Raw genomic sequence first — 14,843 nt, 5'->3', positions numbered from 1 at the left:
AGGTTGAATTGGAAATTACTTTCCGGAGCTCTCTTTTAAGTTATTATGTACGATTATTAAAACTAGCTGGTGACCTCTTTACATGATATCAGCAATCATAGGTATTAATTTGGTTTAACATATGACCTCCAATTAATAGGATAACCGTTGGGGCAGCACAGACTGTGTAATGGTTAGAATTGCTGCCTTATAGCCCTGAGGTTGTGGGTTCGATTCCCACTACGGCCCTGACTCTGCAGGATTTGTATATTCTCCAAAAATACATGGGTAGGTTAATTGGCTCCCAACAAAAAATTAACCCTAGTGTGTATTTGTGTGTCTGTACATGTGGTTGGGAATATAGAGTGTAAGCTCCACTGGGGCAGGGACTGATGTGAATGGCCAAATATTCTCTGTAAAGCGCTGCAGAATGTGTGCTATACAAATACCTGGTAATCAATAAATAACCGTGGCAAGAGTTGATCAGAATTTTGACATAACGTTGCTGGAGTGATGTTGCTGAACAGTCTGTTCACAGAGGTACAAATTTCTGCTGTTAGAATCTTTGGCGTCTTCCATTTTTCATTATTTTTGGAAATGCACATTTTGTGGAATTTCATTGTCTAGTCATTCTGAGTGGTTTGGTTGCGTTAGTACTGGGAGATAAAATTTATACCAGCGACAACAAAAGAATATGGTAGAGAGATCCGCACTTTTCTGTTAATCCAGATTTAAGAAGATTTTTTTTTTTTATAAATAGAGAGGCTGGAGTTCTTTATAAATGAAAGAACAAAGAAATTCAGGCGCATGAAATGAAAAAGAATAAATCTAAATATAGTGTCTATACATAAGCTGCTCCTAAAAGGTAGTACCTGTAAACACACCTATAACCAGCCAGAAAATGTAAATCTGGATCCAGATTTACATTTTCTTTATAAATGGCTCATTTACACTTGTGGGAATGTTTCGTCTAAATTCTGTTCATTCACTTTTTTTTCTCATGCAGCGTAATCAAAAAGTTGTGTTTAGTTACGCCTTCTGTAGATGTACTCATCTTCTGATCAGACTCTCACAGCTAATTATTATCTCTTTGTTTCCTCAGCGACGTCTCGGAGATGCAGCTAAGAAAGCCATCGGCAAACTTACAACAAGGACAGTCAGAAAAGGAGATAAGGTAACTGCTGGCCCAGGCTCTTCTGGTTCAGTCCACCAAACGTGAGCAGATTGTGAGAGTGATTGCCATAAAACAAGGCCTTATTGTTCAGACTGTATGATATGCATGATGTTTCCTGATGTGTTGGTAGAGAATAAAACAATGTTCCTTGCTTGTTCTGGAATACAGACAGTAGGGCGGAATTATGGGCAGTGCACATAATGCACTTGCAAAGGTCCATCAATATGAAGGGGTTCGTCATGGCGACAGTTGGGTACTCCTATTGGGCTGTTTATATTTGGCCCTAACTAGCTACCTCCTTCCAATCTACTGCAGCTTTAGTAGCTGGTAGGGACCAGGTTTGTCTGTACATCACCTCTAATGACTTTTTGTGCATCCAGAATCTGTTATAACCACCAGATTTTTCCTTGTAGTTTCTTTGGTGAGTAGTGGTGCCTAGTTACTGATTAATGTGCTGGGAGCTCCCACCACTCTGAAGTGTGTGTCTCTACAACCGCATTTCTCTGAGTTACATAGCACAGCCACCAGAGATCTGAGATCTGTTTTGTATTGTGGTCACTAGTTTACTCCACAGGTCATTATACATCTCTGTCTATTGCATAGTGGTCACAAGGATGTTCTCTGTTTTCTATTGTGGTCACTAGTATGCTTTCCTTTTTGTGTGGTGGTCACTCGAATGTTCTGTTTTGTGTGATGGTCACTAGGATGTTCTCTGTTTTGTGTGGCGGTCACTAGGATGTTCTGTTTCTTGTAGCGGTCACTAGGATTCTCTCCGTGTTCTGTAGTCGTCTAGCTTCTGAGGCCCAAATTATTTTGTCCACACTATGCATGCACAGGACATTGAGGCCAGCATACACAAGAATCCCAGGGGGATTTTCATGTAGCCCAAGTATTGGGACCAAGCCCACACGTTTATGACATATATACCGATACACACAGTAGCAGTCATTCATTCACAGTGGACATATAGTAGATCTGCTGATTAGGACTTACTGTATGTTACATCACATTTATTGTGCCATATTCAGGTATATCCATATACAAAAACAAAAGCACTGATTTTGTCCAGCACAAAAAAAACAAAAAAACTTTAAAGGTCTGCTGTTAAAGTACACTTGTCGTCTATACAAAATGGAGGCAGCCATTTTGTCTATTGAACCAATATTCAGGTTATAAATTCACTAGGTACTAATTACGGCTGAGTTATGAGGCGTCAATTGTACCATGTTCATGTACCTTCCACTATAAAAAGATAAATAAATCATGAACTTTGCCAGGCCTAAAAAAAATTCATGAGTTAGACCTTTGAAAGCAGGGCTGAGGAGTCAGACCATTTTGTGTGGTATTGGAGTCTGTAGAAATGTTCTGACTCCAGCTTCCAAAATAAAACATATAATATTATATAAATAAAAGTGATTGCATAAAAACATGTCTTTCACCATTTCCCAGTGACCCCTCCAGATCAGTCATATGCATCCCTAAACATATAAGATTTGGCATATACACTTCACAGCCCTGTTTAAAAGTGCCCTTGTCGCCTAGACACCAATAAGACAGGCACTATGTGGGTAAACTACTAAGCCTTGGATGGAGAAAAAGTAAACAGGTAAAGTACCAACCAATCAGCTCCTAACTAATTTTTTAAACACACTCTCAACATGGCAGTTAGGAGCTGATTGGCTAGTACTTTATCTCTGTTCACATTATCTCCATCCAAGGCTTCGTAAATAACCCACTATGTGCGTTATGCTTTGGTGAGGTCACCAGTAAATGGTGAATTGATAAATTGCATGCTCATGGATATTGGTTAACACACAAAATGGCTTCCACCATTGTATGTAGGCGGCATGTATACTTTAAAACTGATGACCTTTGTGTATTACTAGATTACTCTCTCAGCACTGCGTAGCTCTGAGATTATGTACGAGGGTGAATCAATAAATAAGGTAAGAAGACCTTATTCAACTCGTACATATAGGTATAATAGTATGGCATTGGTATAGTTTATTTTCCACATAGTCCCCATGCTTGTCTAAGCATTTGTTCCAAGGGTACACCAAGGCATCTATCCTGGCATAGAAGAAATCCGTGTCAAGCGCCTGAAGCCAGGATGTGACAGTCAGTCAGAAATGACTGTTGTGAATCGCCTTCCACCCAGGTGCTTTAATGGTCCAAAGAGCTGGAAATCACTCGGTGCCAGGTCAGGGCTGTAGGGAGGTTGGTCCAGTACCTCTCAATGGTAGCGCCGTAACAACTCATGCGTGCAGTTGGCTGAGTGTGGTTTGGCATTATCGAAAGCAATATGACGCCTGTTCACAGCAACCCAGGTCGTTTTCGACGAATTGCGCTCCGCAACCCGGCTCAATGTGTCACAATGTCACAATAGCGGACAGCATTCACAGTATCTCCCTTAGAGAGGAAATCAACAAGAAGCACGCCATTGTGGTTCCAAAATAGTCGCCATGACCTTGTTTGATGATGGATTTGTTTTGAATTTTTTTGAAGGTGGGGATGATGCGGTGTTTCCATGTCATGGATGCTTGCGTCATCTCTGGTGTGACATGATGCACCCACGTTTCATCATCTGTAACTATACTCTGCAGGAACTGCATCAAGTGCACGAGAAACATTCCCATCCAATTGGTTTCGTGAAGTTCTGTGAGTTGCTTCAGTACCCACCGTGAACAATTTTTCCAGTACTGTTGCTCATGAACGATTTTGTGCACAGAGATTTTCAGTTCGTCAGCAATATTACTCAAATAAGTCTGTCCTCCTCAATCAGATTTTCAATGCGGCACAAATTATCTGTGGTGGACGTGCTTGGCCGGACGGATCGCTGCTTATCTTGAATGTCTGTCATGCTGTTATCAAAGGCAGTGCACCGCCACCAACCCAAACCTGATTCCGTGACATGTCGTCACCGCACACATCGACAAGTTGGTAATTGAATTTCAGCTGCTGACGTGCCCTTAATGTTGGGTACACGCCGAACAGATATATCTGCAGTTCGAGTGATATGCAGATATATCTGTAGATGATGGTCGTTCATACACATTGAATGGCCATCATCTTCCAGGCATCCGCGGGTCCCGCTGGCCAGAGGGGCGGGGCCGTGTCCGACCCCCTCCCTGCGTCTGCCGCTGCATGTGTACCGGCAGTCTGCAGAACGCCCATACACACTTGTCGGTGGACAGATATGTCTGCAGATATATCTGTCCATCGGCTGTGCAGCACAGCCAATGCGATATGTCTGTGAACGATGTAGTTCACAGACATATCGCTGGTACACACGGGCCGACAGGCATCAGATATATTGGCCGATCAATTGATCGGCTAATATATCGGCCAGTGTGTACCCAGCTTTAGATGCAGAAATGTGATCACACTACGCACCACAATGTTTGACCATGTTTCCGCCAGCCCCGCCATCTTACAACTGATGTTTGGACAGTATGACTGATATATGGCGCAGTCTAATGGCCGTGTGGGGAAGCCGTGGTCTACCTGCTCTGGCGAGATATTAGTATGAAATAAAGAACATTACACATCTGAGAGATCTTCTTAGCTTAGTTATTAAACCACCCTCGTACATTTGTGAAGTAATTTCCATTAATACTGTAATGAACTCTCTAGCACTGAAACTTTTGCATTATTTTATTGAACAATCTGTTTTGATGGATAATATTTTTAGACCAGAACAAGGGAAGAATATCACCCAGCTTTTGTCGACCTAACTAGCAAGCACATTTACTGAGGTGCCAGCAGTATACAGTGTCACCTGTGTAAATGGAAAATGTATGTACAAAACCCAATGACAACATCGTATAAACCTGTACACGATTAACCCCTGATTGCTCTCCCTAACAGCAAGTCTATAGATTCTATATAAAATACCTTCTTTTGTGTCACAAAAATATTTTTGTGTATGAGGTAAAGTTGTCCTGTCGCCAATACACAACATTTTGTGGTCTTTCATGAGAGCACACAGTGCCCTCATGGGAATACATACGGGACACCGTCAGTCGGGATGCCGACGGTCAGAAGACTAACAGCAGCATCCTGATGCTCAGAATCGCGATAGGGGTTCGGTAAGTATCCTAACCCTCCCTTCCTGCATCCTAACCTTCCCCGTTAGTGCCTACAACTAATCCTCCCCCCGTGGTGCCTAAACCTAACTCTTCCCCCTTAGTGCCTAACCCCCCGGTAGTGCCTAAACCTACCCCCCCCTGCCCGCAGCCTAACCCTCTCCCCCCCGCAGCCTAACCCTCCTGGTAGTGTGACTAAACCTAACCCACCCGCTATACTGATGTTCGGGATGCCGGCTATCGGGATTCCGTCGTCGGCATCTCAAGTGATGTCGGGAATCAGGCGCCGGTATTCTGGCCGCTGGTCGGGATTCCGGCGCCAGGATTTCGCCCGCCAGCATCTTAACTGCATCCCTCCTCATGCCTCAGTGATGTCACTAGTTACTATTGAGTTGTGAAGGTGCACTTCTATAAATGCTTCAGGCCACAAAATGGTTCCTATGTCTGTGGATAAAATCTTTTATTTAGTCTATACTAATTTTGTTAGTGTGGAACATTTTGTAAAATAAATTCTGCCTCAGGGCCTGTATTAACTTTGTGTTGTTAAAGAGAGGAATGTGAGGGAATGTATCATCTGTATGTCCTACCTTTTACAATGGTCATAAAGAATGTTTACATAAAGGTCTTGGTTTTGTTACCAGCATGTGAGGGCCACAAACTTCCTCTGACCTGAGGCTTTACTCTTGTTCTTCCAGTGTCCGTATGTGGATTAAAGCAACAAACCCAAGAAAATGTTATATATATTTAACATTGTGGAAGGTTATAAAAAGAATATTGATATTTACTATTTATCTCTTTTTTTTTTTTTCCCCCCTGTGGAAATCAATGGCACATGATGTACTGAGCATAGAGGCTTTGGATCAACCCCTTGAGCTCTGTCTACACTGTGACATCCACCCCTCCTCCTTCCACTTATCACATGGCATGCAGAGAGCCAGTGGGGGCGATTCAATTGTTTTTTATGTCGCAGGAATTAATAGGCGCCCAATGTTGCAATTCAATTGTTTTAGGCACCCATTATTGCGTTCTTCGCGTGTAATTAGACCAGATTTAGCCACGCAAAACAGCTAAAGCCATCTAAACACCAACATTTTTAGCACATTTCTGCTCGCTTATTCAGGATGGCGAGCAGAAATACCGGTGCCAGCGGCTGATAGCGCCCTGGAGCAACAATTGAATGGCTTCGTTGGGCGCCCGACACTACCAGAGTGACTGTGTATGTCTTTAGTAGTAGGATAACTATGCATGTTTATAAAAGTAGTACATTTGTTATGTAAAGGGAAATAAAAACTTCTGTGGAATTGCCACTTTATATTATCAAAACATGTCAGTTCTACTCCAGTTAAACACTGGTCGTTTGATTAATTTAAACCCTTACCATGGAAGGATTGTATTTAGAGATAAACCAGGCTTAAGGGTATATCTGTTCAGATGCTTTTTTCAAGCTCTATCCAGCAACCTATTTCTTCCCAAAGTGAAAAGTTGAAGGAGGGATGTCTGTGCTCACAGTTACTAGAGAGACTTCATGAGAACAAACTGTAATTGGTAAAGTGGTGATAATTCTGTGGATGAGGACTGGCTGATGTTGGTATGACTTTGCACAGTGTTATTTGTGAAAACTGCAATTTTCAGAGATTTTCAATAAGGTACATACATAGGGCCATATCCAATTAGCCCCAAACACTGTTCGGGCGCTAATTGATCCCCGCGATCAGCGAAAAACGGGGATTTTTCACCGATTTTCGGCAATATTTTTTTCCTCCCTATCCTATTAATTCAGGCGAATTAATAGGATAATTCACCCGTTAACACATAGGGCCACGAGCTTATCGTGGCTCCTATGTGTTCTCGCCTTTTTTTGGGTGAAAAAACGGCACTTATCGTGGATTATTTTTCAGGACACAGCAGGTCCCAAAAACCCCCCCTGAGAAGTGCCGTTGTCAGGCCGACTTCGGCACTAATTGGATAGCCCCGAACGAGCCCCAGGCAAGCTAGTTAACCGCAGTAATTTACCACGGCTAATTGGATATGGCCCCTAGCCTCAGCTGAGTGTTATACAATGCATAGCTGCCTTCTGGTTTCCAGAGAGCCCCATTCTGATGACACGTGTAATGTGCTATACGTGTTCCCATGCTCAGGTTATACAGCTACAAGCAATCTCCGTCTTATAAACTGGACAGAATGAAATGCTGCTTTGAATTGTCTCTAAATGAGACCGTGACAGAGAGATCTGTGGGCGGCACACTGTCACATCATTCCCACCAAGACATCATGTGTTTTTAGTTTGTTTGTGTGGGCTTCCACCTGTTCTCTAGCTTCCTACCACAGTCCAAATATAAGTTCCCCCAGTGTGGAAGGGACTGGTGTGAATGGTTAGAAACTCTCTGTAAGGCACTGTGTAATTAGTAGGCACTATATAAATGAAGGGTAATACAGTGAGTAACACACATCAAGGTGTACGTCTGCTCCCATGTAGACGCGCTGTGCAAAAAGGCAAATTTCACGTCAAAAGGTTTAGTTTCCTACCACTTTACAGCATTTCCTTCAGTAAAACACTTTCATTTTTCTCCTAAAATATGGCTTGGTTTAGCCTCTCTTATCTTAATCGGTAGACATGGGACATCAGAACTGTTATAGCAGGTGTGTAGAATAATACGTCATTTCTGGAATGTTGGAGCTGATGAAAGATCTTCTGCAGAGGGGAATTGGCTGTACGCTCTATCTACAGTGCAAGAGATGCCCCCCAGAAACTCCTCCGCTCCACCCCTCTATATCACTGAAGGCTGACACGAACATGCCCATAAATGACCTGAAGGAAGCGGTCAGAGAAAGAGAAGCGTGGCGTTCACTGATCCATAAAGTGTCCGAAAGTCGATGCCGACTAAACGGATAATCATCATCAATCCTAGTCTACAAATGAAATACGTTTTTGCAATAGCAGGTGCATCACTGCGCCTACCTTGTAATTAGCAAGAAAAGACCTCACCCTACTACCCCATTGGCTGGTGCGAACGTCTGCTGTGCTCCAAACAAGGCCATTTTCATCTTCAAACCTGGCCACGTGGGAACTTTGGCCCACTTGTGGGGATTGTGAACTGCGCTTTGGCCATGTCGTGCTGCTTGGTTAAATAATTTGACTGCGTTAGTATTGTTCTTAACACTAACGTATGAAAGTGTATATTCAGTTTCTGAAACTAAAAAGTGTTTCAAAGCCAAATTGAACCAAGCACTTAAACGTGTTCTGATCTCTTGGCTGTGAGTATGCAGAAAAGTCTCTAGGCTTATTTACAGAAGAAGTGCATCTCCTTCAGCCTCTACTAAATTGTACAGCCCCTTACACACTGGGATAAATGAAAATATTTGATGCCTATTAAATCTTCCTAGCTATGGCTTCTCACCCCCTTTGAAAGGAAGTGTGTATTTATTGGTGCAGAGTACCAGCTCCGAAATGTATCATGCCGTAGACCTGGCCCTTGGAAACATTTGAAACTGCCTGTGAATGGTGTCTGGGTACCACTTAGAATTGGGATTGACGATGGGTCATTAGGTAGCAAGTTGCCAATACTCTACCTGTATGGCTCTAAGAGAGAATACTTCCAAGGTGTACACAAGGGAGTAATTAGTCCCTTCTACCTTTTATAAACTATTTATTCAGCAATATCTAACTTGTATTGGAGGCAATGCAGAGCTATATGGGTACATTCATGCCTGTTGGGTGCGGATGCTTCCACATTTCACACTTCTGGCATTACATAGTTGATCTTATAGGTCCGTTACTAGGCACTGTGATCCCTGTCGGCCTGCTCATTATGTTGCAGTGTTCCCCATTAAGGAGCGTAACAATCCGCCTGGCAGATTGCTACTACACATCTGTCATGTTGCATCTCTGGCATACAGCATGAACTTCACAAGAAGCTTACAACATTTGAAATAATCTGGTTACTCTAATTGCATCTCCCCAATCCCTGGAACATTGTAGTCTTCCTCATTTCTACTCCTTAAATAGCTGAACAAAACTTTTTTGTGTGTCAGCCTCTCTTTCCCGGACTGGCAGGCTGCCTGGGAGCTTCCCCTTCCCTCCCATGCTCCTTTACACAATTCAAATCTCAAGTTTAAACGCTTTTACCTTTAAACTTGTCTATACGGAATCCAACATCAGGGCTTAGTGTACAGGCACTAGTCAGGCCTATAAGTTCTACCATTTATGCTGAGGAGAGAGATATAGTGCAGTATAGATAACATAAGACTATATGGTGCCGATTCAAATGTTTTGCCGGCTGATTTTTTTTTAAGACGCCCGACAGAGCAATTCAATTGTTGCTCTGTCAGGGCGCGATAGCCACCGGCGCCGGCATTTCTGCATGCACTCAGGAGGGTGCGAGCAGAAATGTATGAGAAACCCCCTGGTTAGGGCGCGCTAACTGCGGTTAGCGCGCCCTAACCAGAATTTTAGACGGGTTTAACAGTTTTACACGGCTAAACCTGGTCTCATAGGGGGCAAAGAGGGTGATAATTAATGAGCGCCCAGAACAATTGAATAGCAAAACTGGGCGCTCATTTATTAGTTCTGAATGTAAAGAAAAACTTTTTGAATTTTCAAAAGTGAGTGCATTTGCATTGCCCACTATGGCCTTCTCATTTCTTTGCCACACATCTGTTTTACCCATTTACTGTGAGCTTAATAGCCCATCAACAAACAATTGAATGATCTCTTCTGGAAAAAAGTGATTAAAATTACTTTTATCCTTCAGGATAACAAAAAAAAATACAATTTAAGGTGGCGATAGACTGCGAGACGCAAGACAGCTGACATAGGGGACACTATACAGGTGTGATCAGTTGGATCACACAGGCTTGGTAACCAAGACCATATTGCAGCCGTTTTCAGGCGGTGAACGATTATTGTTCAGTACCATACTTGTAGAAGCTGATTGATTTGCTATCGGCTAAAAGAAGGCATATAACATTTTATACATTTCCCTCACTGAACGATAATCGTTCAAACCACTTGTTTGGTCGGCTGCTTTGACCGATTATTGCATAGTGTATGGAGAGATTTATACCCCTTTTCCACCTAAATTCCGGGTCTGACCCGGAGTTGGAACAAAGTTCCTATCCGGATCAGACCCTGAATTTTGCCGGCGCCGACTTGGGATATTCCCGAGTCAGCGCCGCTCACACCGCAGTCGGGTCTGCATAGACCCGGCTTTTGCGGAGTGAAAGTGGACGCTTGGAGATGACGTCATCTCCAAGCGCCACTGAAGCCGGACCAATCGGCCGGCTAGCAGCGCACTCCAGGTCATCGTGACCCGGAGTGCGCTGTTCTCACAGCAGGGTTTCACAGGCTATGCCCGTGTTAAACCCTGCTAGTTACCTGGGTTGGATTGCTGGATCACTCGACCCGACGATCCAACCCTCTCCCCTTTTACACCAGGGAGATGCCCGGGTTAACCCTTCAAAAACCCGGGTTTTAGCGCCGGTGTAAAAGGGGTATAAGTTTGCACAGTAAATCTTTGTCTAAGAAGTTCAATAGGGATTAAGATGGAAAGCATGTTTATTATATGTAGGACCAATATGAACAGATTCAAGCTGCATTAAAGGGTGATTTATGGGTTACAGTTTGATCTGTCATAGGGAAAGATAGAAAACAATTAGAAGCTTTCAGGACATGTTTACAAGCTCATTAGGACGCATCTTCTGCCAGCCCTAGCAGTAGCTTGAAAATAGATTTGGTAGGTTGTCATTCACCATCCTCGTAGACTGCAACTATAAACCTGGGGAACCCAGGTCTTTAATTGGCGAGTATATAACAAAAGTTTCCCTTCATCTCTCAGAAAATCTGCTGCTGACTCCCTTATGCTACATTCACATGTAAAGATTTTCTGTCCAACCATCCAACTAGTTGATTGGTTGGAATGAGAATCTGGTAAGGTATGAAAGCAAATGACAATCAGCAATTTGCTCCCAAATGCCGGAATATGGACAAAAACTGTTGTTTGAACAAATTGTTTAGATCAAACATTTAGCAAAGTTGTCTGATGACCATTTTCACCTGTTTTCTGACATTTAGGAGCAAATTGATGATCATCAGTTACTCCCATACGTTACCAGATTTTCATTCCAACCAATCAATTAGTTGGATGATTGGACAGACAATCTTTACCTGTGTACCCAGCCTTACAAGCATTTACCATAGACCAATTTGTGCAGCACTACACAGTGAGGCAGGTCCTGCAGCCTCATCAACCTCTATATTATAGTGCTTAGTGACTTTCTATGACATACAGAAAAATACCTCTAACTTATGTGATTGCCACTTGCATAAACAGCACTATTAATATAATTATAGCTGATCTATACTGCTTTTAAATTAAAATATATATATGTAGATTATTAATAATAATAATAATATCATTTATTTTTATGGCGCCACAAGTGTTCCGCAGCGCCTTACAAAATATATAAACAAATACGTGACTAAAGACTTACAGTACAATACAATACAATGCAGGACAAGGACATGGATAATATATTGCTACATTAGCGACCATAACACCCACATAAGCAACAGAGCATAAGCAACCAAGTGTGAGGTGCCCTAGTGGGGAGTAAGAAGTAGATGAAAGTAAAGTCAGGAGAAGCACAAGAGGGTAGAGGGCCTGGCTCGTAAGAGCTTACATTCTAAAGGGGAAGGGCAGACAAACAGGTGAGACACAGGTGGGGTAGACTGGGAGGAAGGCACATATAATAATAATTTTATTTATATAGCACTTTTCTCCCTTAGGACTCAAGGTCGCTTTAAAGACATCAGAAAACATGGTACATTGTACAAGGATTTGGTGTTGCTAAAAATAAAAAAACCACACAGAGATAATTAAAATCAACCGAAACTAATACCCCTTTTACACCGGAGCTAAAACCCGGGTTTTTGAAGGGTTAACCCGGACAGCTCCCTGGTGTAAAAGGGCAGAGGGTTGGATCGCCGGGTCGAGTGACCCGGCAATCCAACCCAGGTAACTAGCAGGGTTTAACACGGGCGTAGCCCGTGAAACCCTGCTATGGGAACAGCGCACTCCGGGTCACGATGACCTGGAGTGCGCTGCTAGCCGGCCGATTGGTCCGGCTTCAGTGGCGCTTGGAGATGACGTCATCTCCAAGCGTCCACTTTCACTCCGCAAAAGCCGGGTCTATGCAGACCCGACTGCGGTGTGAGCGGCGCTGACTCGGGAATATCCCGAGTCAGCGCCGGCAAAATTCCGGGTCTGATCCGGATAGGAACTTTGTTCCAACTCCGGGTCAGACCCGGAATTTAGGTGGAAAAGGGGTATTAGATAGCACAATGAGCATATTGCAGGGTTGGTGCAGACATTTCGGGAAATAACTTCCATGGGTTATATATTCCACCCTAGAAGAAATGACACACATCCTGATGCTAGGAGTAGGGTCCCACATAATAGTCAGGTCCATGTATTTTTCATCCCATCCACGAGTGTACCAGGTGAGGCAGCCATACTGGGTGCACTACCAAGGTTGCACTTTGGGTGATGAACCATGCAAGGACCCAAGGCATATATGGGAAAAGTGACACATGCGTGGCAGTATTATATACCCTGTGTGAATAGATCCACGTAAAGTACATCCTGCCCATGGAGGATGCACTTCAGTGGATGTATAGCACACCAGTATAGCATACAGTTGAGGTATAGTACACCAGTATAGCATACAGTTGAGGTATAGTACACCAGTATAGCATACAGTTGAGGTATAGCACACCAGTATAGCATACAGTTGAGGTATAGTACACCAGTATAGTATACAGTTGAGGTATAGTACACCAGTATAGCATACAGTTGAGGTATAGTACACCAGTATAGCATACAGTTGAGGTATAGTACACCAGTATAGCATACAGTTGAGGTATAGTACACCAGTATAGCATACAATTGAGGTATAGTACACCAGTATAGCATACAGTTGAGGTATAGTACACCAGTATAGCATACAGTTGAGGTATAGTACACCAGTATAGCATACAGTTGAGGTATAGTACACCAGTATAGCATACAGTTGAGGTATAGTACACCAGTATAGCATACAGTTGAGGTATAGTACACCAGTATAGCATACAGTTGAGGTATAGTACACCAGTATAGCATACAGTGGATGTATAGTACACCAGTATAGCATACAGTGGATGTATAGCACACCAGTATAGCATACAGTTGAGGTATAGTACACCAGTATAGTATACAGTGGGGTAGAAGTACATTTTACAAAACAGGGAGTAGTAAATACAGCAAACATGGCTGCAGTTCGGCATGACATATATGGGTGACTGAAACATTTGAAATATGAAATACACAGAATGAATAGATCCACGTGTGTTCATCCTGCCCAAGAAAGAACCCAACCGAGGCAGCCATATGGGGCACACTGTGTAGGTTACATCTGGCAGGGTGTTCAAGTAGCGGAAGAATAAAATCCAGGTGGAGAAAAGAAAAAAAAAAAGGGGTGACCACATTATAAGTTAAAACCCTGTTAAACTTAATCAGAAATTAAAAAATTATAGTGTTCTGCAAAAGGCCACAACATCTCCTTTGCTTTTTTTTTAGACTCCTGACAGAGCAATTCAATTGTTGCTCTGTTGGGGCGCGATAGCCGCCGGCGCCGGCATTTCTGCACGCACTCAGGAGTGCGCGAGCAGAAATGTGACTGAAACACCCTGGTTAGGGCACGCTAACTGCAGATAGCGCGCCTTAACCAGGAATTAAGACTGGTTTAGCCGTTTTAGATGGCTAAACCTCGTCTTTTCGTCGGCGAAGAGGGCGATAATTAATGAGCGCCCAGAACATTTGAATAGCAAACTGGGCGCTCATTAATTAGCACGCCCAAAAAAACAATTGAATCGCCCCCTTCGTCTCCTGCTCCTCTGTTACGTACCCAGTTTATTAGCCAATCCGATTAATGGATGTCTCAGATCTTTGGAATGCTCACAGCAGATTAATTCAGCCAATATGCTCATCTTGGGGAAAAGGGACAAGTTCAGTTGTGTGATAGTGAGGACAAGGTTGCAAGTGAAAGGTAGTGTCATGGTTTGGAGAGGAGAACTGAGTAGATGTAAATGCACACAGTGGTGCTGGGGGGCAAGGAGAAGGCTAGGGACAGCCAGTGCTGGGTGTAGGGAGGGGGTTAGCATTGCAGCTGGGGCAGTACTGAGGGTAGGGAGGGGGTAAGGATAGACGGCACATGGGGTACAATTGATGTAGTTATCAGTCCTCTGAATGCACCCTCTTACTGCCCGTATGTAGGAGTGGGACCTTAAGTACGGTGCTCCGTATAGCGACTCTCGGGCAGTATCTTCTGTATCCACAATGTCTGTCTGGCTGGGTGCAGCGGTATGGCGTGGTGTCTGCCGGCAGACTAATCCCGTCTTCCTGGCAGGAGCAGCTTAGTCCTCCATGCGCGGTGATTGGCTGGAGGGGACGCCGCGCGGTGATTGGCTGGAGGGGACGCCGCCATGCAGGGATTGGCCGGGGAGACGCCAGACATGCAGGGATTGGCAGGTGAGACGGCGTCGCGCATCAGTTAGCTACTGCAGCACACAG

General features: G+C 43.6%; 1 protein-coding gene across 3 annotated transcripts in view; it reads left to right on the top strand.

The window, feature by feature from the left end:
• The window catches only part of RNF130 (ring finger protein 130), a 244,287-nt gene that overhangs the window by 155,344 nt on the left and 74,100 nt on the right, over positions 1-14,843 (top strand). For all 3 annotated transcript variants that reach the window (XM_088454758.1, XM_088454759.1, XM_088454757.1), the window contains exon 4: positions 1,082-1,153. In XM_088454758.1, the coding sequence (XP_088310884.1) occupies positions 1,082-1,153 (72 nt within the window). The remainder of the gene's footprint in view (positions 1-1,081; positions 1,154-14,843) is intronic.

The sequence above is a fragment of the Taudactylus pleione genome, unplaced genomic scaffold (genome assembly GCF_031769625.1).
Source record: "Taudactylus pleione unplaced genomic scaffold, aTauple2 ptg000629l, whole genome shotgun sequence".
NCBI lineage: Eukaryota > Metazoa > Chordata > Amphibia > Anura > Myobatrachidae > Taudactylus > Taudactylus pleione.
Note: the sequence above shows the minus strand (reverse complement) of the source record. Positions and strands in the feature narration are given on the sequence as shown.